This window comes from Betta splendens, chromosome 12 (genome assembly GCF_900634795.4).
Source record: "Betta splendens chromosome 12, fBetSpl5.4, whole genome shotgun sequence".
In the NCBI taxonomy this organism is placed as follows: domain Eukaryota; kingdom Metazoa; phylum Chordata; class Actinopteri; order Anabantiformes; family Osphronemidae; genus Betta; species Betta splendens.
In genome coordinates, this window is record NC_040892.2 from 10553472 (window position 1) to 10574513 (window position 21042).

The 21042-nt window shown below is 46.1% G+C and overlaps 1 protein-coding gene and 1 long non-coding RNA gene across 2 annotated transcripts in view; one reads left to right on the forward strand and one right to left on the reverse strand.

The window, feature by feature from the left end:
• The window catches only part of LOC114866495 (unconventional myosin-XVIIIb-like), a 22936-nt gene continuing 1894 nt past the window's right edge, over positions 1-21042 (forward strand). The window contains 41 exon segments of the mRNA XM_055513568.1: positions 1-19; positions 1075-1187; positions 3187-3332; positions 4033-4407; positions 4534-4597; positions 4731-4843; positions 4926-5093; positions 5220-5430; positions 5509-5651; positions 5735-5835; positions 6297-6360; positions 7086-7230; positions 7702-7872; positions 7954-8044; positions 8296-8488; positions 8590-8670; positions 9357-9477; positions 9572-9719; positions 10074-10257; positions 10338-10488; positions 11048-11157; positions 11246-11311; positions 11398-11526; positions 11816-11959; positions 12769-12858; positions 12934-13053; positions 13269-13374; positions 13585-13709; positions 13804-13958; positions 14117-14240; positions 14865-15065; positions 15147-15257; positions 16213-16317; positions 16615-16776; positions 16851-16964; positions 17421-17537; positions 17615-17698; positions 17927-18064; positions 18140-18325; positions 20329-20462; positions 20684-20725. Of these exon segments, the coding sequence (XP_055369543.1) occupies positions 1151-1187; positions 3187-3332; positions 4033-4407; positions 4534-4597; positions 4731-4843; positions 4926-5093; positions 5220-5430; positions 5509-5651; positions 5735-5835; positions 6297-6360; positions 7086-7230; positions 7702-7872; positions 7954-8044; positions 8296-8488; positions 8590-8670; positions 9357-9477; positions 9572-9719; positions 10074-10257; positions 10338-10488; positions 11048-11157; positions 11246-11311; positions 11398-11526; positions 11816-11959; positions 12769-12858; positions 12934-13053; positions 13269-13374; positions 13585-13709; positions 13804-13958; positions 14117-14240; positions 14865-15065; positions 15147-15257; positions 16213-16317; positions 16615-16776; positions 16851-16964; positions 17421-17537; positions 17615-17698; positions 17927-18064; positions 18140-18325; positions 20329-20462; positions 20684-20725 (5270 nt within the window). The 5' untranslated portion in view covers positions 1-19; positions 1075-1150.
• Positions 19593-21042, reverse strand: part of LOC114866499 (uncharacterized) — a 13064-nt gene continuing 11614 nt past the window's right edge. The window contains exon 3 of the long non-coding RNA XR_003787709.3: positions 19593-20485. This is a non-coding gene — a long non-coding RNA (uncharacterized LOC114866499). The remainder of the gene's footprint in view (positions 20486-21042) is intronic.

Sequence of the window (21042 nt, forward strand, 5' to 3'; positions counted from 1 at the left end):
CTGACCTGACAGAGAGAGAGTAAGGCCTACGTGATACAATAACCAGGGTGTGATTTGACACAGGCTTCAAACAGAGTTTAACACCAACTCAGATACTCTATTAAATACATAGTTTTATTGTTTACATTATTTCTTACTAAGAGTTAACATTTGGAGAATGTCCAACTATAAATCTGTTCATTCATGTGTGAAATCTGCACTTGGATACGTTCACAATCAGTAGCAAGAACGATTCAGGGTCAGCGTGTCACCTGTGTAATGACTCATTAACTCCTACAATGTGTTGAGTTGGCGGCAGGCCGTCGCCCTCTGTGACCCAAATCCCAGCCCAGACCCAGACGTTCCGTACGTTCAGGTTTTATGAGCTGTACAGTGACGGCAGCCTCTGCCTTTAACGCCTGACTCCTGGCGAGCGTTGAACTGGGTTTAGATGGTGCTGAAGCGGAAAAAAACTGTTTTGCCTTTAATTTCAAACTTAGTTTTTTTGTCTAAATAACAGATTTTTGCTGTGACAAGAGCAACTTCTCCAGTAAAATCATGTCCAATGATAAAGTAGTATTAATGATAAGAGCAAATCTCCGCACAATACGGAGCAGGGATAAAACCATCAGATCTGCGTGAAGCGATAAGCGACTATGAAAAGCATGAAACAATAAGAAATGTCAGATTAGCATCATGTGACTGGAGCTGTTTTTTAATGACCTCGTCTTCTTTCACTTAAATGAATGGAACAGACGGGAGAAGCAGCTTCACGTCCCCGTGTTGATGCAGGAGAAAAGCACTAATTCACTTTTTATGCAGATTATGTTGAATTCACTGCACACAGTCACTTACTCCTTGTCACGGTGTTTGTGTTGAGGCTTAGTTCATTTTGCATAGGTTTATAAAGAGGGTCAGAGCTGCAGTATTGAGCCTGGTGTCACAGGAATGTCTTCCTATGTTATGTCCAGGCTACAGGACGTGTTTAAACTCCAGAAATGTCCAATCCGATGGTTTGAACCAGGTGCATGTGACACGTTTCACCCGAAGCTTCATTCACGTTGTGGACCTTCAACCTTCTCTCTCCACTGTTAGACTGCGTCTTCCCCACCACACCACAGCTGGCTGACATCTGTCTGACCCTCCCCCAGCACTCTCCCCTCCACCGACCATGGCGCTGTCGTCACGCTTAAAGCTGTGGGAGCAGAAGGGAAGCAGAGCTACTGTGTTGCACGGAGTGGATGTCCACCTAATGCTGACTGCATGTAGAAGGACTGACTGAGGCATTTTGCTGCTGCTGCATTACTTATTATGCATGTTTAGGGTTTATTTCTATTGACATGCCTTAAAGTGTCTACTAATAAAGTAGTAATGTCGAGCGTCCGTGTACAAATGATACTCTACATAATGTACTGTTGGTGCTTCAGCTACATTTTAGTATCGTAGCTCCTAGCGGTGGAACCACTTCAAAGGTTCTATGAAATTTTCACTCTTGGTCGGTTTAAAAGGTTGCAGTCAGGGTTTTAGATCACGACACAGCACCGCATGATATCATGCTCTCCCTGGACAACAAAAACTCCGTTCTTTTAGTAATGCTGGACGTCACTGCTGCATGTGATACTGTAGATCATAGAATTTTAATTTCCCATCTTGCTCACACGGTGGGTTTTCAGGGAAATGTACTTAAGGCGTGAATTCTACCTGACTGGTTGGTCCATGTTCTGTTTCTGCTTCAATAGGAGACAGTACATCATCACAGTCTTCACTGAAATATGGCGTGCCTCAAGGTTCTATTCTAGGTCCAATGTTATTCTTGCTATGCCTTGTTTATTCTGGAATAGTATGGCCTTTCATATCACTGTTATGCAAACAACATTCAAATCTATCTCCCACTTGGCACAAAACATGGCTCCTTTCAATTACTTCAATCCTGGATGGCTCAAAATTATTTTCTTAAATTAAGCTTAAACTGAATACATTGTTTTTGGAAAAAACACTGCTACTGATTTAGGTCCTATTTCACCACTAATGAAACAGTCTATGAGGAATCTTCTGGGCAGCAATCCAAGTCTGGAAAATCATAGCGCTTTTTCCAGCTTCGATTGCTGTCAAAAGTTAAGAAAGGGCAATTTACGCATTTATCAACACTCCAAAGTATGAGCATATCGGCAACTCGGTTTTATATACCCTAGATTGGCTTCCAGTCAAATTCAAAATTGATTTTAAGATCTTTTTAAGTCACTTAAAAGTCTTGCTCCCCCTTATTTATCGGACCTCTTGAAGCCATACAAATAACCCAGATCACTTCGGCCCCAGGATCAGAGCTTGCACAGAGACGGGGTGACTGTGCTTTCTCTGTAGTGATGCCTACTCTCTGGAACAGTCTTCCGCTGCAACTGCGTGTAGCACCAGACCTAAGCTCTTTTAAATCAGAGCTTAAAACATACCTTTTTAAACAGGCATTTCATTTAGCAGAGCACTAGGAGATCATACCTATTATTATGTATTTTGTATGTTATGATCTGTACAATGTAATATGTTTTAAACTGGTTCTCATGATAGATATTGTGTGAAGTGCTTTGGTTGGTCTGTTGGCTATTTAAAGGCGCTATACAAATAAACTTTGATTTGATTTGATTTTGATATGCAGGATCAACCTAGACGTCTGGATATATAAAACAGACACACGAGGGCTGTGAAGTTAATGCGACTGTAATAATATCAGAAAGTCAAACACTGTGACGAATGTATTGCATCTGTTTTTGCTGTTGTGATCAATCTTTAACTATAACTACATATTTTTGCAATTATAGTTGTATTTAAGTAGTTATTAAATAGATTATTTATATATAAATATTTAAATACACATTCAAGTAAGTTTTATCTAAAAGATCTGAAAGATCTGAAGGTCTGAACCCACTCACCTGTGACAGATTTAACAGTTTCCTGTGCTGTTGAAGAAGCAGCCATTGAATGTTATGATGTGACCTGAGCATCTGTGATTTACATGGTAACATGCAGAACTAATATGTGATTAACTTGATTAAACAGATTAACAGACAGCATGATCCCTAAGCCGCCGGCTTTTAGTTTTAGAATAATGCGTGTTGCACTGATGAGACTAACCAGTAGCAGCATGTACAGTTTTAGGTTTGCAGACCTGGTTAAGTTTGTCCAAACCAGTTTGTCATGAATCCATCCCACCACAGATAAAGGAGGAGAACAAGCCGGTGGCCACTGCTGTGCCTCCACCACCTCTGTCAGCGCTGCCGGGCGGCTTCCTCAAACAGCTGGTCAGAGAAACGGAGAAGGAGACGAAGCAGAAAGAGCCAGAGGCCAAAGAGGAGCGGGCGGTGAGTGGTGTTGCTAGTTAGTTTAGCCTAGCATAAACGCTGGAAAAGAAACGCTAGCATAGCCAGCTTAGCAGAATGTCAAAAATGTGGAAGTCTAATAAGTTAACATAGCTGGAAAAACTAGTTAGCATAGCTTAGCATAAACACGGGACAGAAGGCTAATTTAGCTTAACTTAGTTTAATAAATGAGTAGTAAAATATATATTATATGTTGCTATTTGTACAAAAGGTCAAGTTCAAAATAAATAGCTTTTTGTTTTAATGCTTTGTTTTTTGAATTAAATCACTCATTATCTTTAGATGGGAGCTGAAATTTGCTGCCTTCAGACGTGGGATGACTTCATGCTTCTGTTTCTAACCTGTCGCGGGTTCAAGTTTATTTCCCGCTTAAACAGTAATTAACTTCAGTTATGTTGGTGGGAAACACAAATAAGTGTACTTACTTACAGTAAGTGTGTACTACCTATAAGTACTTCCTAGTATCGATTGTACTACAGTACTTACTGCTATTGATACTCATAGATCACAGTTAAGCAGCTGACAGATGCTGACATGTTGTTCGAGGTGACTCCAGAAAAGAGAATTTGGAAACATTAAAGTATCAAACAGGTTAAAGCATTGGAAGCACTGATATAACCACATAAGAGTATTTAGTTTAAACATGTCCGATGTCCCCATTACTCTTTATTTACTCCCCCAGCAGCCACACAAACTGAACAACAACCTGGTGCAGCAGTTCCTTGTTCCCGATCAGACTCCGCCAATCCTCGAAGCTGAGATGTCCCTCAGGGCCGAACAAGTGGTCAAGAGCATCAAACAGGAACGCAGCTCGGCCCAGTCGGACGGCAGGTCCTCATCTCAGAGGCACATCGTGAGTCCCGAACCCACACTGGTACTGACCCCAGAACCACAGCAGCAGCAACAGGACACGAGGGCCGAGAAGAAGAACAAGAGGGCGCCGCAGCAGGAGGAGGAGAGGACGGGGGAGGTGAGGAAGGAGGAGAGCATGGAAGAGAGACAGGAGCCTGATGGGAGACAGGCAGACACGACCGTCACAGAGCAGGAGAGGAAGCAGGTTTGTGACCGTCCTCGGGTGAAGGCCTTTTACATATATCATGGAATCACTAAATAAGTGGTTCGCACTTTAAATAAAAGTTCATTTTTTGCCATGCTTTAGTTTTTACCTGCCTGTTTCTCTCAGGTCAGGGACGTGTGGTATGAAGCTGGAACCGTGTGGTATGTGCACAAAGACGGCTTCACCCGTGGTGAGGGCTTGTGCCATGTGTTCACGTATCCCACAGTCAAACCATTCAGATTTTCGGTGCGGGTTCGATCCTGGCTTGAGTGCAGACGCAGATGTTCAGCTCTGGTGACATCATTGTTATTCCCTCCTTTCAGCCACTCATCTGAAGCCTGATGAAGGCACACCTGAGCTCCCCGACGGCCGCGTGAGAGTCCGCCTGCAGACAGATGCATCGCTGCATGATGTCACGGAGTATGAAATTGAGAAGGTACCTCAGGTCATCTCTTTATCATCTTCTTTTGATTCTATTTGTGTCAGCTGTACACACTTCACGCGTCCCTTCTCCACAGTGCAACCCGCCGGAGCTGGATCTGTGTGAGGACCTGAGCGACCTGCAGAGCGTGAATGAATGTGGAGTTCTGCACACGCTGACCAGCCGAGCTAAAGCCAGCATGCCGCTCACGCACGCCGGGCCCAACCTGGTCAACTTCTGGCCTCCGCTACAGGCACACAGCAAGGTGTCCGTCTGCTTGTTGATCAGTCGGAAGTCCGCTGTCAGCGAGCACCTAAATATTCCCCAGAAATTCAACTTCGCTCAGACAGGCTTTAAACCGTGCTCTTCCTCCTCCTCTTCGTTTCTGCAGACTCCAAGGTCCCGTCGGGGGGAGTCTGTGTGGGACGCTCCACCCGCCCTGGCCGCTCTGGTCAAACACGTGTACGTGTCGATGGTGGGTTCCAGGAGAGACCACAGCGTGTGCGCCGTGGGACGCAGCGGGACCGGCAAGACCACTGCGTGCCAGGCGTTCATCCACGCGCTGCTCAGACAGGCCGGCACCGCCGGGCAGAACGTCAGCGGTGAGTGCAGCGGCGGGTGGGACGACGGGTCGCGTTCCGAAGCGTCGGACTGTTACATCCTCTGTGTCTCTGCCGCAGTGGAGCGCGTGCAGGCTATGTTCACCGTCCTGAGGTCCTTCGGCTGCGTGAGCTCTCGGCACAGCGACGCTTCGTCTCGCTTTGCCATGCTCTTCTCGCTGGACTTCAACCATGCTGGGCAGGCGGCCGCCGGACACCTACAGGCAATTCACACGCGCACACACGTTGTACAGCCTTTCAGAGTTACTCACGCTCACTCGCTCCCTCTCCGCTGCTTCTTCATCAGACCGTGATGCTGGACAAATGGAAAGTCTGTCAGGAAACGCAGGGAGAGAGCAACTTCCTGGTTTTCTCTCAGATGTTGGCGGGAGTCAGCTCAGAGATGAGGTACTGTCCACTGGTGTGAAGCAAATCGTCACCTGTATGTCTTTTTGACATCCAGCTTTTTGTGGCTAAGCTCCTTGTCATGTTTCAGATGATAATGAGTTCTTATCAGTTCCACCAAAAGTTAGGATGGCTTTTCCTTCCTGAAGTTCTCTCATTGTAAAGCTATGTCTCCGTCATGATATTTTGACCCCTCTCACTGCACATTTACTGTTTACAAACAATATTGAAAAAAAACTGAATGCAGGTTTGTGTATCAAGTGTCTCCTCCTCATATTCACATTACAACCCTCTGAATAGGGCAATATGATGCCAGGTATCATTGTAAAATAGAATCATTATAAAGTACTTAATATGAGAACATTTTTCTGTTGATGCTTAAAACACTTGTTTTCTTTTGTTTTTCTACTTTAGCTAAATATTTATAATAAGTAATGATTATTGTTAATATTATTCCTAATCAGGACAGAACTGCAGCTGCACCAGCTTCCTGAATCCAACTCTTTTGGTATTGTTCATCCCACCAAGGTACAGTAAGTGCAGCTGAAGAGCGTGGGCAGTTGGGGTTAACACATCTCATATAACGTCTTAGGACGCTGTCTGGCCGTGTCCATGCTGGCAGTCAGTTGCAGCACTGAATCTATTTCAATGCCTGGGTTTTATGGTTCTGTTTGTGCAGCTGACTCACTGTGGCGCGGGTTTATTGGGACACTTGACCACAGCAGATCCATCACTGCGCTTTTCCTGCTGTAAGGAAGCTTTATGCATTGCACCTTAGGCCAGTGAGGCATTAGTGTCATAGTGTAGCATTAAATCGCCACAAAGCCTTTATCTGTACTGAGGAAGAGAAAATATGCTGTCACGACTTGTTTAGGAGTCAAAGCTGCAAGTTTAAAGCTTACATTTGCAAAATAATGACCTGATCTGCTGATATAAAATATGGTTGAGTTGATTCTCTTTAGCTGACACTGCTCTTTGCAGTCAGCACAAAACATTTTTGTTTTCGAGCAAACAAGTGAGATGTTCAGGATATGGCGCGGTTCCATTATCCCTGGGATCATGCTGCTCTGTGCCACAGAGCTGGAAACTAGAAAGGGTCCGAATTGTGCACGGAGCGGCTTCATCTTGAGTCTCGGGCAGCAATGGGACATGAGATGTGACTCAGCTGCTCTTACACCTTATTAAGCGGCTGATTTTTCAGTGACAGAACAGACAGAGCATCCCCTCCCCCCTGCCTGCCTTTCTGTTCCCAGGTTGAGGAGAAACAGCGAGCGTCCGTCGCCTTCACCAAGCTGCTGACTGCCATGGAAACGTTGGGCTTCTCTTCCAGCGAGCAGAAGGCGATATGGCACGTCCTGGCTGGTATTTACCATCTGGGAGCTGCTGGGGCGTGTAAAGGTAAGGCTGATTCATCATCCTCATCATCATCAGTCACACAGCGCACAAGCACACTTTATACTCATTGCTGTTATGGGCACACAAGCTGCTAAGTCCAACCTTTAAGATTCCCTTCATAGATTTAGATCAACTCCTCAACTGACAATTCTGTCCCTTGAACATGTTAATATTGTCAACTGTCCAAGCTGAACAGCAAAATCAAGATGTCTCTCTCTTCACTATGATCCCAGCCTTTCTGTTAGTTTAGGCTGAATGGGAGAGGTCAGCTGCCATAACAGAGTTAATACCATACTGTCAAGGTTCCTCGACTACTGTGGATCAGATGAATGATGTGAGAAATAAAGCTCTTGTTTCCAGAGTCTAGTTTGCACAAACAACACCTGTGTAGCCTGGCTGCCATTTGTCACTGACCCACCACTCGTGCACTTACTATAATCACTAATCTACTATAATCTCCCTTCTGTCGCCCAGTGGGCAGGAGGCAGTTTGTTAACTTCGACAGCGCTCAGGTGGCCAGCAGCGTGCTGGGGTGCGAGGGAGAGGACCTACAGACCGCCGTCTTCAAGCATCACCTCCGACAGCTGCTGCAGAAAGCCACCGGAGGCAGCAGAGAGCGGAGCACCGCTGCTGACGCAGAGGAGGGTGAGACGCACACGTGCAGGGAACAGATACTTCTCTCCAAGGCCAGTGTTAGCTTAAGCTTTTCCTCATCGGTCTGTGCAGGGCCCAGGTTGACAGCTACTCAGTGTGTTGAGGGAATGGCTGCTGGACTCTATGAGGAGCTCTTCATCGCAGTAGTCTCGCTCATCAACAGGTAGTGCATGCATGGAGGCAGCACCTCTATAACGAGACGGTAATGGCTTTAAATCCTACAGTATATGCACTCGCCACGGGTCCTTAGATTCCACACTGAGTAACGCTGACTATAATTCAGTTTAATTATAGTCTAGAGTGTAAAAAGGAATCTTTTAGGTTGTGATGGCTGCAGATTAACCTGCTCAGAGCAGCCTGTATTGTTCTGCAGTACACACACATAAACCTGTGGAACATGTGCTCCTTGGGCAGGGCCCTGAGCAGCCAGCAGCTGACGTTAGCCTCAGTGATGGTGGTGGACACACCGGGCCTGAGGAACCCGAGACACTCTGCAGAGGATCGAGGGGCCAGCTGGTCCGAGCTCTGTCACAACTACCTGCAGGAGAGGCTGCTGGAGCACTACTACACACACACCTTCACACACACACTGGAGAGGTACACACAGGTAACACCAAGGCTTTTATCTTCTACTGTATATCTATATATTGAGATTACATGTCAGTGAAACACAGTGCATTTCAACACTGCATGTATTGTCTCACGCAGGAAAAGGTCCCAGTGGGGTTTGAGTGTCCTGAGAGCAGCCCGGCAGAGGTTGTGTCCGCTATCGACCAGCCGCCTCCACAGGTGCATGGCATCAAACATACAGGACACTTAATCATGGAGACACAGTAGAGCAGTCCTCTCATTTCATACGTAAAGGTCACGAGGATCAGAGAGCAGCTTTTTCCTGTCTTCTGTGACTTTACAGCAGCTTGCTCTTGTGATTAAACTGAACCCTGGCTGCTGCAGAGTTTTGACAGAAAGCTGCTTCACAGGTGGAAATAAGAAGCATTTACCAGTCATTTCAGAAGCAGAAGTCCAAATCCTGTGATTGCCACAATGGGGTCTCCCTTACTTTGCAAAATACTTAACTCTACCCTTTGTAGGTTTTTTTTTTTAAATCTGACCTGTGCCTGACCAGCACCATTACACACAAGCCACGGATTTAACTGTGTGCTTTAAATCTTTCCAAGAATCTGTAAACGTTATTTCTAATTTCATCTCCAGTCAGTTGGATTATTATAACTCTCTGCTTTATGTTAGGAGGCAAAAAAACCCTCTTATTTCTCCGGCTTTTACAAATCTCTGCAGATTAGTCCTGAGAGGACACAGCCCAACTTACCACTTAACAGTACAGTGAAATCGTGTTTTTCCTTCTGTGTTCTTTTCCCTGCTTTCACCCTCTGACAGACACATGCAGGAAATCAGTAGCACTTCATCTTGCTTGGTCTTTTCTGGTAACTATGGATAATGATGTGTGTGTTTTTAAGGTTCGGGCAGCAGATGGAGACGCCAGAGGTTTATTATGGGTTCTAGATGAGGAGATGGTGACACCAGCCTGCAGTGAGAACAGTGTCCTGGAGAGAGTCTGCCAGTATCACAGCAGCACTGGTAAAGGAATAAACACACACAGGCTCAGAGCTGCTCTCAGTGCGAGTGGCCTTTTATTCGCTGCTGGACATTGTGAATATGTATGCCCCCGCAGTGCGTCAGTGCGAGCAGCCGTTGCAGTGCGAGGTGAACCACCTGATGGGCCGTGAACCGGTCCGCTACGACCTGACTGGCTGGTTTAGCCTGATACAGAACAACCCATCTGCTCTGAACGCCACCTGCCTGCTCCAAAACTCCACCGTGTAAGTGCTTTGAAAGGCACTAGTTTTACAGTATGACTGAGAATAACCCCACACGTCCCAGAGAGCTTTGGAAAACGTGGACAATCATGGTGTCAGTCCATATTTAATGAAGATGCATCATTAAGCAGTAATACCTAGCAATACCTACCTCACATTAAGAATAAATTCTTAATGTGGTTTATGGAGCATCTTCTATTTATAATTTTTTACTCTATTTATATATGTTACCACCATTTGCATTGGTTGTGTACGTTCATTCTTAACACCCCTGAATGCACACATACTGAAACCTGGACTCCTATTAGGAACACCTTACTGCAGATGTGACTCAGCTTCTCTTGTCTGTGTCCTCAGTGGGGCGGTGAAGGCCATGTTTACTCCCAGAATCTCTCTGCCCCCTCTGTGCCGGGGCCTGGGGGGTCTGGAGGGCAGCAGCCAGCGCTCTCTGCAGAGAAACGGCACCATCAGGAAAACATTCAGCGGGGGGATGGCAGCGATACGCCGACACTCCCACTGCATCGCAGTCAAATTACAGGCAGTAAGTGCTTCATTTTGCTCGTCTTCTAAGCAGGTTCTTAATGTACCACCAGACTCAGCGTCTCGGCCTTCACTCTGCAGGACGCTCTGGTGAACCTGATCCGCAGAGCTAGACCGGTGTTCCTGCAGTGTGTCAGTGCGAAAACAGACGGTGGAGCTTTTGACATCCCAGCCCTGAGAGTCCAGCTGCACTCCACGCAGATCCTACCGGCGCTGCAGCTCTACCGCACAGGTCTGATCAGTAACTCACTTTTCCTTTCAGTGAGTGCTCAGTGATTCAATAGAACACCTCACAACACCTCATACACATAAACAAAGCAAAAACAAATGCAGTCGGTATAAAATAGCTAAGTCCTCTTAACTTAGGACCGCTTTTATAAACCAACTACAACTACAACTACAACCAAATGATCATAGTGGTGGTTCCTCCTGAAAGGATAAAATCATGTCCTTTCACCTCAAACATGGTGAATGTTATAGAGGAGTTTAGTTGTAGCAATAGGACATTTTACCTCATAACCTCAAATATTTATGAAAATCAGAAATTCAGGATAAGTATGATTTAATGTTGCAAATTTTCATGTGAATTTATAACCTGTTCTACTTGTATTTTGTAAGCCTGCATATGATTAAGTTATTAATGACCCTTTATTTGTATGCTAATGTGCAGCCTTTATTCAGAAGCATGGCTGCAGTTTACCTGGGATCAATAAGGTTCCATTCACACATGCTTGCATGAATAATTATGACTCCAGATTCTCTGACCTTTTGTCTTGCCCTCCATCTCTCAGGATATCCAGAGCACATGACGTTGAGCGACTTCAGGTGTCATTTTCAGGCTTTGTCTCCTCCAATTATGAAACGCTATGCTTCAATGTTCGTCAGCCATGATGAGAGAAAGGTCAGAGGGAGCATCACTCTGAAGGGAAGAGCTTGTTTCTAATGCTCAGCTCAGAACTATTATGTTGTTTCCTATCTCTGTGTCTCAGGCGGTGGAGGAGCTGCTGGTTGAGTTGGATCTGGATAGAAAGAGCATTGTTGTTGGGGCCAGCAGGGTGAGAGCATGTTTGAATGCCTCTAATCAAACAGCATAAGATGAGTCCAGCCAATGTGATTCAGGTATCTGCTGTCTGTGTCTCAGGTGTTTATGAAGCGAGGTGTGCTGCACTACCTGGAGCAGCGCAGAGACCAGCAGGTCACGGGCTGGTTGGTCCACCTACAGGCTGCCTGCGTGGGACATTTGGCCCGCCAGAAGTACCGTAAACTAAAGGTTTGTCTACAGATGCCTACCTTGAAGGTAGACGGCTCCACAGACCCCTGCTGGTTGTCACGGTCAGCATCATTATCATGAATTTAAAAAATTATTTACAGGTGAAGGTTTAGGGACCGAACTGGGTCCATGGGCAAGAAATTCCATATGAAGCTTTAGTAGTTAGTGTTTAAGAGACAAAATACTGACACAAAGACAAAAATTGACTCTAAGATGAAACACGAAAATGAAATATAACCATGATATGAAACATAACATGTGAGCTGGTTGTGTGTGTGTGTGTCTCTAGGTGCAGCAGATGGCTGTCAGCTGTCTGCAGAGGAACCTGCGAGCTCTGAGGGTTGTGTCCAGATGGAGCTGGTGGAAACTTTTTTGCAAAGTGCGTCCTCTGCTCGACGTCAACATGGACAACGAGAGGCTCCGTGTCAAAGAGGTACATACGCACACATCAGGGACTCCACATACTGTACAAACAGATCTGAGCATGGACATTTTGTTGTGTTTAATACTACAACAAACAATCAAGTGAAATGATTAATTAGACCTGAGAATCAAAATGGCTTTTTAGCTGCTGCTCACATCCTGAGTATCCAAATGCTACAGTTGCATGGTACTTGTCTGATACTGTATCTGCTCTTGGAAAGTAAAAAAAATTAGTTGATCACCTTTCACCTACTGATCTTGATGGACTGAACCCTTTCAATCAGGAGAGACTCAAGAGTTGAAATGTAATTTATTGTCACAGTTTGAGCAAGAGAGGGTAATAGGGTCTTTAGGGATTAAAGGCCAATGAAATTTCAGTTCATGAAGATAACAGAAATCTTACTGGTTAAACTGTTAGAGAAGGTGGTCACACGGTTGATGGTTGGTGATGGAGCAGATGTCAAAGGGACCTTGGCAGCACAGAAATGATAGATGACAGCACAGATTTAAAATTGGACAGCTCTAGGATGATTGTGTCTCAAAGACCTTGGCAGAACCTGATTGGTTAGACAATATGAAACATGGCCAGCTCACTGGGTTTGGACAGGGAAGGGTTTAGGTAAAATGGAAAGATGTTTATTTTTCTCACTAAATTCCTGCTTTGGTTCATGTCATAGTCTTAAATGAAAAGCTTGGTGTGCAACAGGTCAACTGTTACCACTGTTGAAGAGTAGACTGTGGAAGTAACAGCTCACAAAGCAGATATTAGCAGATATTATGCTTCAGATATTATAAAAAGCTACTTTTTCTTTTTGTCAGGATGAGATTTCCACTCTGAGACGTCGCCTGGAGAAATCAGAGAAGGAGAGGAATGAGCTGAGGCAAACTGCAGACAGCCTGGAAACCAAGGTTTGTGCTGCAACAAACATGCAGAGACACACGCATGTTCTGTCCATGTTGTCAGCCGCGTGTTTGTCTGTGTAGATCACAGCTGTGACATCTGAGCTGAGTGATGAGCGTTTCCGTGGTGATGCAGTTGGTCAAGCTCTGGATGTGGAGAGGGCAGAGAGACTTCGGCTCTTCAGGGAGAACAGAGACCTGCAGGTAGACAGACTAAGGCATCACTACTAACAGAGAATCGATTTCTAATTTCTGATTGCACCATTCCAGACCAATAATTATGATCAAATCGCAACACTTTGCAGCGTGTGGGTGGACTGTTTGTTGTTGCTGTGCTCCTCATTTAACCCTTTTTTAATAGGCACGTTAAACCAGTGCATCCTCTCTGTTGTCACACACATCCTTTTCTCCAACCTCAGGCTCGTCTAGACCAGTGTAAAGTCACCATGGAAACCCTGGAGAAGCAGCTCGAGGAGGAGAAACACAAGGCTCGGCTCGCTGAGAATCAGAGAGGAGCAGGCACAGGTAAAGAACAGGAGGCGTGATTCTCCCACCAGGTACTTCTGTGATTCGTTCATATTTATTGGTAATCGGTAATAAAACCAGCATCACATTTGGCCTCTATGAAGAAAAAAAAAAGGTTTCAAGCTAGCAAGCTAGAGAAATGAGGCTGTTGAGTGACCCCAAACATCACCCCAGACGAAGTCACACACCCCCTCCCCTCTCCCCACACAGAAAGTGAGCTGGCCATGCAGCTGGAGTGCTGCCAGACAGAGGTTGAGTTTGTCCGCAGACGACTGAAGCAGACGGAAGAAAAACTGGAGACGGAGAGACAGACCCGACAGCAGCTCGATGCCAAGGTGAGACGGGACAGGCTGACGTGAGCTGCAGTCCTGATGCGAGATTAAGCATCTGATGATAATAAGACCGGACTTTGTGTTTGTGTTGGTGTAGGTGGCGACACTGCAGGCCCATCTGGATCAGTCCAGGAGGAGTGTGATAGAACTGAAACGTCACTGTCGCCGCGTGACCTCTGACCTTCAGGATGCCCAGGTTCTCACTGACAGCCTGCAGAGTCGCATGCATGAGCTGGAGCGCAAACAGAGAAGGTCTGCATCCAGCTGTTCCTCTGATTTCTGTGTTTATTAGTAGCTGTAATGTTTTTCTAGAAGTACAGTGGAGACCAAACACCTCGCGGCAGATGGACGTTAACATGATGAGTGTTTGCTCTTGGGCAGTTGAATGATTTTCACCTGTGTTTATTCAGGTTTGACAATGAGTTGACTCAGGCTCTGGAGGAAGCTGACAATGAGAGAGAGCAGAAGGACAAAGCCTTTCAGGAAAACACAGCTCTGGGGGTTGAAGTGTACACTCTGCGCCGCAGCCTACAGGTCTGTACATGGTCTTTACTTTTATTGTGAAAAACGTCAATTAGCAAAAGCTGTGAATGTGAAATGACTCTGCTCCAGTGTGACAGATTGTGCATTTGTTTTTAATGAGTCATGTCTGTATAGGCTTACACGTACTTCATGCTGTTGAGCCCTGCAGTGCATCAGTGTTAATGACTTATTGACAGGAGTTATTGCTGCGAGCTGCCTTTGTCAGCTCACATCCACGCACACCTGGCACAGAACCATGTGTTTCATTGTAAACTATCGACCACCATCTTTCTTTCATCTCCCCAAAAGCACATCATGTGTTGTAGTCACTTCGACTTCACAACACGACACCCCAGTAAATGACGCAATCTGCAACATGGACTGAGTCAGAGACTGACGTGTGCAGTGATCAGTGGAGCTGAGTGATTCAAAATGTGCCTCTGATGGTGATAGAGAGAAACCAGCTTCAGTGTACAATGAAATACTTTATTGTTTATTAACAATTCATGCTTATAAAAGAGAAGATCTTAGTCAGCTATATTCACTACATTCACATTTAGAAGATTTGCTCTGTGTGTGTGTGTGTGTGTGTGTGTGTGTGTGTGTGTGTGTGTGTGTGTGTGTGTGTGTGTGTAGGAGAACCAGTCCGAGGTGGATCGTCTCCAGAAGCAGAAGGAGGAGTTGTGCGCTCAGATCCGTGACCTCAGCCTACCTGTCGATCTTACCAGGGATTCACTACCCGACCTGAAGAAACAGCTTCGCCTGCTGGAGAGCCAGGCCAGCGAGAGGGCGGAGGACATCGCCAAGCTCACAGCCCAAATACAGCAGCAGCAGCAGGTGTGTACAGTGCACACTGACGTGCTTGGCTTCCCTGCTCAAAGCTGCCTTTCTCACCGCGCTTCTCACGATCTCTGACAGATACATATGCGCTTCGAGATGGAGATGGAGAGGATGAAACAGATCCATCAGAAGGAGTTGGAGGATAAAGAGGAAGAGTTAGAGGACGTCCACAAGTCGTCGCAGCGACGGGTGGGTTTATTGTGAAGTGAGGGCCAGGCTGAAGGTACTAGAGCTGTTTGTGGGAGGCAGCATCGATTTGTATTCTGTAAATCAATCTGGCTTTACAACTGTCCCAGCGTTTGGGAGATGTGACGAGCTGCTCGCAAGACACATTTAAGTCTCAGCTTGAGAAGCTGATTGGTTGCTGTCAAACAGAAGACGCAGGTGGTTCAGTTTAACCACCTGAACCTGGTTAACCTCGTACTTCGCTCCTTTCTCCACGGGATCAGTAAACCAGCATCCGACAATCACGTCGAGTAAATATTCAGCTTCTGTGAACCCTCAAATTTATGGTCTCATCTGTATGAGAGTCATTCTGGCCTGTTTGTGCACAGATGGTTGTTTTAAACGTCCTTCTTTCTCCCAAAGAAAGAAAACAGTTGTTGTCAGTGAATGATCCACTTATCCTGTTTCCCTATTTGATAACGTTATGCAACCAGGCAGCTGTTACATCACTTCTCTGCAGTTACATCAATGCACAAGTAGAAGATTTAACATGATTTCTCAGCAGACTCATCATCACACAATGAGATCAGCTTCAGTGGCGCCGACTATGCCGTTTCTCATTCTTTGCAGTTTCATAGCAACTAACTTTTATTTTCCATTCTTCATTTTAAAAAAGTCAGAGTGATGCCGGAGTCTCCTCCATCCCATCGATGATGAGCTAACTGTCTTCCCTCAGGCAGCAGGATTAACGCAGCAAACTGTGCTTGATTTATTAAAACAATGCTCTGCACTGTTTATCTGGATGCTCTTCTACAGATGATGATGTTTTCATGCTTATCAGTATGCGTCGTGCCGCTGAAGGGAATATCTGCTGTCAGGGACAATAAAAGCTCCACATGGCTGTTCATCATTTGCTCGTGTGTGTGTGTGTGTGTGTGTGTGTGTGTGTGTGTGTGTGTGTGTGTGTGTGTGTGTGTAGCTCAGGCAGTTGGAAATGCAGTTGGAGCAGGAGTACGAGGAGAAGCAGATGGTGATTCACGAGAAGCACGACTTGGAAGGACTCATCGCAACCTTGTGTGATCAGGTACACAAACACACAGACAGTATGTTGAATGTGTGACTCTGCGCAGGACTGGCCAAATGAGGTCCAGATAACTTTGTCACATCATTAATATCAGCTAATGATTTTGAATGGATGGATGTGTCGTTTCACTAGCATACACTAACATAAATAGCGAGGGGGGCCTAGCTAATTCAGCTCAGTTATTACTACCACTATGACGATGTAATTGGAATTCTGATAAGCATCCAAAGTGTGAATTCCTCTCCAGATAAGATTCTAATCTCTTCCGGGGTTAATCTGAGTTTGTGCGTTTCACAGGTTGGGCACAGAGACTTCGATGTGGAGAAGAAGCTGAGGAGAGATTTAAAGAGGACTCACGCCCTGCTGGCTGATGCCCAGCTGCTTCTGGCCACCGCCAACAGCTCAGGGCAGGACGCGCCCGACGGCACCAAAGACCAGATAGAGCGCCTGCACTATCAGGTAAACTCACCTTTGCTGCGCTGACCTAATCTCGTGGGTGTCACCTTGTGCTCACTCTGTGCGTCTCCAATTAGCTGGAGGAGAGCGAAGCGAGGCGGCTCGAGGCCGAGAGCCTTCAGACGACTGTCTCCCAGGAGCTGGAGAACACTCAGATCGAACTGGAAAATATCTGCAAGCAGAAGAGTATGGTGAGTCTGATTTGACAAATGAGAAGAGCATGAATAAAGAGTTGTTATAACAAATGCAGTCAGCTCTATCCAGGCTATGAGAGCTCTCTGAATGATTAGATGAAAGCAATGTGAGGGGAATTTTGAACGATGTGATAGCAAAAACACAAAATGATAGAATATAATTTTGAAGAATGGTATTAAATTGCACTAAAGTTCAGTGGCTGAGAGGATCTGTAGATGCAGCTCTAGTGGCTGGTAGAGGTGGCGAAGGAGGGACTGAGCTGTAAATGCTGTTTAGCTGCTGTAGAGCTCACTAGCGTATTACAGTCCTTACAGTCTAAGATGATGTATCACCTGTAATATTAATTAATAATAATAATAATAATTATCTAGTAACATTACACACCACACCTATTTTCCTACAACGTGCTCTATGTAAATACAGCATTTGACCCTTTGTCCTTGTGATTCCAGGTGGACGAGCAGTTAGCGCTGCTGCAGCATGAAAAGGCAGACCTGCTCAAGAGGCTGGAGGAGGACCAGGAGGACCTCAACGAGCTTATGAAGAAGCACAAAGCCCTCATAGCTCAGGTTTTTGCTCAGTTTGGGGATTGTGGCTCTGTGAGTTGCAGATTCACCCTGAACCTGTGTGTCTCTTCTCGCTTCAGTCCTCCAGTGATATTTCCCAGATCAGAGAACTACAAGCTGAGCTGGAGGAGGTGAAGAAGCAGAAGCACTCCCTTCAAGAACAGGTATCTTTGGAAGATCAGCATGAAGTAGGTACAGCTTCAGGAGCTTTATGTGAAGTGGGAACAGGCTGGTGTGAGAAATGATGGGATTCTGGCCCATTTAACCCGCGTGTTACACGTTTCAGTACAGCGATCCTCGCAGGTGTTGATCTCATTGATTCACTGGTACATTAATTCCCCTCTAGTAATATTTTTTTGGCTCACTCCTCTTTCTTCCTACTCATAATTCAGCTCCAGCAGAGTGCGTTGAGGGTGCAGTTCCTGGAGTCATCCACCGTGGGGCGTAGCATTGTCAGTAAACAGGAGGCTCGCGTATGTGACCTGGAGAATAAACTGGAGTTTCAGAGAGGTCAAGTCAAGAGGTTTGAGGTGAGAGCAAACGAGTGCTTCATCATGCTCATCATCACAATATTTTATTCCTGCCTGCCTTTTCTTTCACCACAGGTGCTGGTGTTGCGTTTGAGGGACAGCGTGGTTCGCCTCGGAGAGGAGCTGGAGCAGAGCGCCCAGACTGAAGCCCGGGAGAGAGAGAACGCCCGCTACTACCAGCAGCGGCTGCAGGACATGAGGGTGGAGATGGAGGAGCTGACCCAGAGAGAGCAGGAGAGCGGCCGCAGGCGCATGGAGCTGGTAAGTCTGGGCTGCAGCTGTTTGTAAGTAAGCAACAGCTTCTGCAGCTGCTGTTACTTTCCTCCACCTTCAGTACATTTGTCCTTTTAGTGGTGCATGTTACACATCAAGATTTAAAAACAGGATTGTTCAGCTGGGCTTACTGTATTTAAAGCAGTTTATCTAGTAAACATCTCATGAAATGAATAAATAATTCATCAAATTTGAACACACGTGGTTTTCTTGGACAGTCATAACAAGCAGTGAGCACACGCTCCTTTCACCACTCTGTGGCTCCCACAGCTCTGCTCTCCATCATGTTTTTATTCAGCAAACTCTCTCTCTTTCAAAGTGTCAGTAGCAGCACTGTAGAATAGAGGTAGAACAGAGGAAGTGCATCTGTTCTCATAAGGAATAAAGGAAAGTAAATAAACAAGCTTTAGTTTGCTGCTGAGAGGGCTCAGAGGGGACATGGCACCAAAACATCCTTATCGGGATCAGCATCGCTCAGAATTTAATTAGAACTGTTTTAGTACAAAGAGGTTGAAGATCTTAGGTTGCACAAGTCGCAAGTGCAACCACACGGGTATTTCTGTCAGGGTGGGGGTGTAAAGATGAGTTAGAGACTAAGGGAACAGATCCGAGCCTTAGAGGGAAGAAATAGGAAGCAATACGATGTTTAAACAGTAAAGGCATAAATAAATGGGACTGTAGCGTCGCTGCACCTTGCCAAGAACAAGCAGCGCACAAAACGCAACCACCCTCTGCGTTTCATCACTTAGACACAAACGACACCCTTTCGCCCAGAAGTGGAGGTAATTACAGGGACAGTGCTTCAGCTCTGCAATTCACCGGCACCCCTGCCACCTTCAGACAGATCTCTGCTCCGGCGCCTCCTTGGGGCTTCAAACCCAAACCCCCGCAGATGTGACTCACATCCAGGCCGGGAGGCGGCGCTTCCAAGGCCGCTGCCTCTAAACGCCCAGCTGAGAGCGCTTCCTCCGGGCTACGATGGGGAGCACGCCACGCGTCTCGCAGCCAGGTCTCCGCTGTTCTCATTAGCAAAAACAACAGCTGGCGTTTCATCTGGAACATTAGAAAACATCACTTTCATTGCTGCTCAAGCTTGATCATAGCAGCACGAAGGCAAACGAGGATTCAACGCACAAATATCTTCACAGTATCATTAAATGGTTATTACCAAGGAGCCGACACCATAAACAGTAACAAACACAGGCAGAGAAACTTTTAAATACTTAATATCTTAAAGGACTTTGCGTACTGGAGGCAGAGTTTCAAGAATATTTATGGAATTAAATCATCACTTGTTTACCAAACATATCGTTTGCTCTGAAGATGTCAGTCGATTCATAGACTCCATCATCGTCTTGCTCACCGAGTCGAGCAGTAATTATTCAGTTATTAGCCGAACGCCGCTCATGCTTTACCAACGTCCCAACACACACAGGCTTGGTGTGAGACGTCTTCATCCACACACACACGCACACACACGCACCCGCCGTCTTAACGTCATCTCCCCCTCACCCTGCTCTGTCTCTGTGCCTGTGATTAATCCTCATTGTCTCTTCAAGGTTATGGAAACACACACACGCACACACACATATTCATACATGCTTATGTGTCTCTATGACAACTGCTGCACCCACACCCCTCGTCTCCTCTAAGCCAATAACTTTGAAAGCTTGTGTGTGTGTTTGTGAGAAAGAGACAGGATGCTGGATAGACGGAGGAATTAATAAACCACTCCGTTCTCTCCCAATGTCAGTGCTCGGCAGTTTTTTTCTTCTAAATAACCTGGTCAGAGCATCAGCACCACGGCTGCGAGAGAGGACACGCCACTGTTTGACTGATGAGGTAATATGAGCTACACTGAGGGTAATTGCTGTGGCGGATTGGGCCCCGGGGTCCTAACAGGTAGTCGGGGGATGACAACGCGCGGCCGCCCTGGTGAAGGTCAGCTTGTTATTCGCCCTCGCGTCAACAAATGTCCTCTAATCTGGCAGGAAATGCAGGTGGAGGAGCTGAGCGCCGTCAGACACACGCTGCAGGCCGACCTGGAGACGTCCATTCGCCGCATCGTGGACCTGCAGGCCGCTCTGGAGGAAGTGGTGTCCAGCGACGAGAGCGACACAGAAAGGTAGAGTAGGTGGGGACGGGTTCCTGGAAAGGGAAAGAGAGACGTCAGCTGAAAGGATGAGCTAGAAAATAGGAAGTATTGTTCAGTTTTTTAAGGTAAAGTACTTCATCTTCTCATCTTCATGTAATGAAACGAGTGTTGGCGTGTGAGGCAGTGTTGTGTTGTCCACTGTAAACAAAACTCAGCTCTCTCTCTGCCCACCACTCTGCCCTCTACTCCAGTGTGCAAACAGCTGTGGAGTCGTTAACTCGAAAGAAAGACCTGTAAGAACCTCCTGATGTGTGTGTGTGTGTGTGTGTGTGTGTGTGTGTGTGTGTGTGTGTGTGTGTGTGTGTGTGTGTGTGAGGCTGGTCTTTCCGTGAATGTCTGGCAGGTGTGTGAGTGTGGCCTGATGAGGTAGATTCTAAATCAGATATGTACAGTGAGAGAGCTTTATATTGAATTCTGCTTAATGGCTGGTCAGAATGATGTTGCTGCTTACTGTACGTCCTACAGCACTTGAGACATCTTGCTCTTGTGACTGTAGTGACGTAAATACAAGTATGAGCTAATCGTGACAAACACAAATAAGACGAGGCTG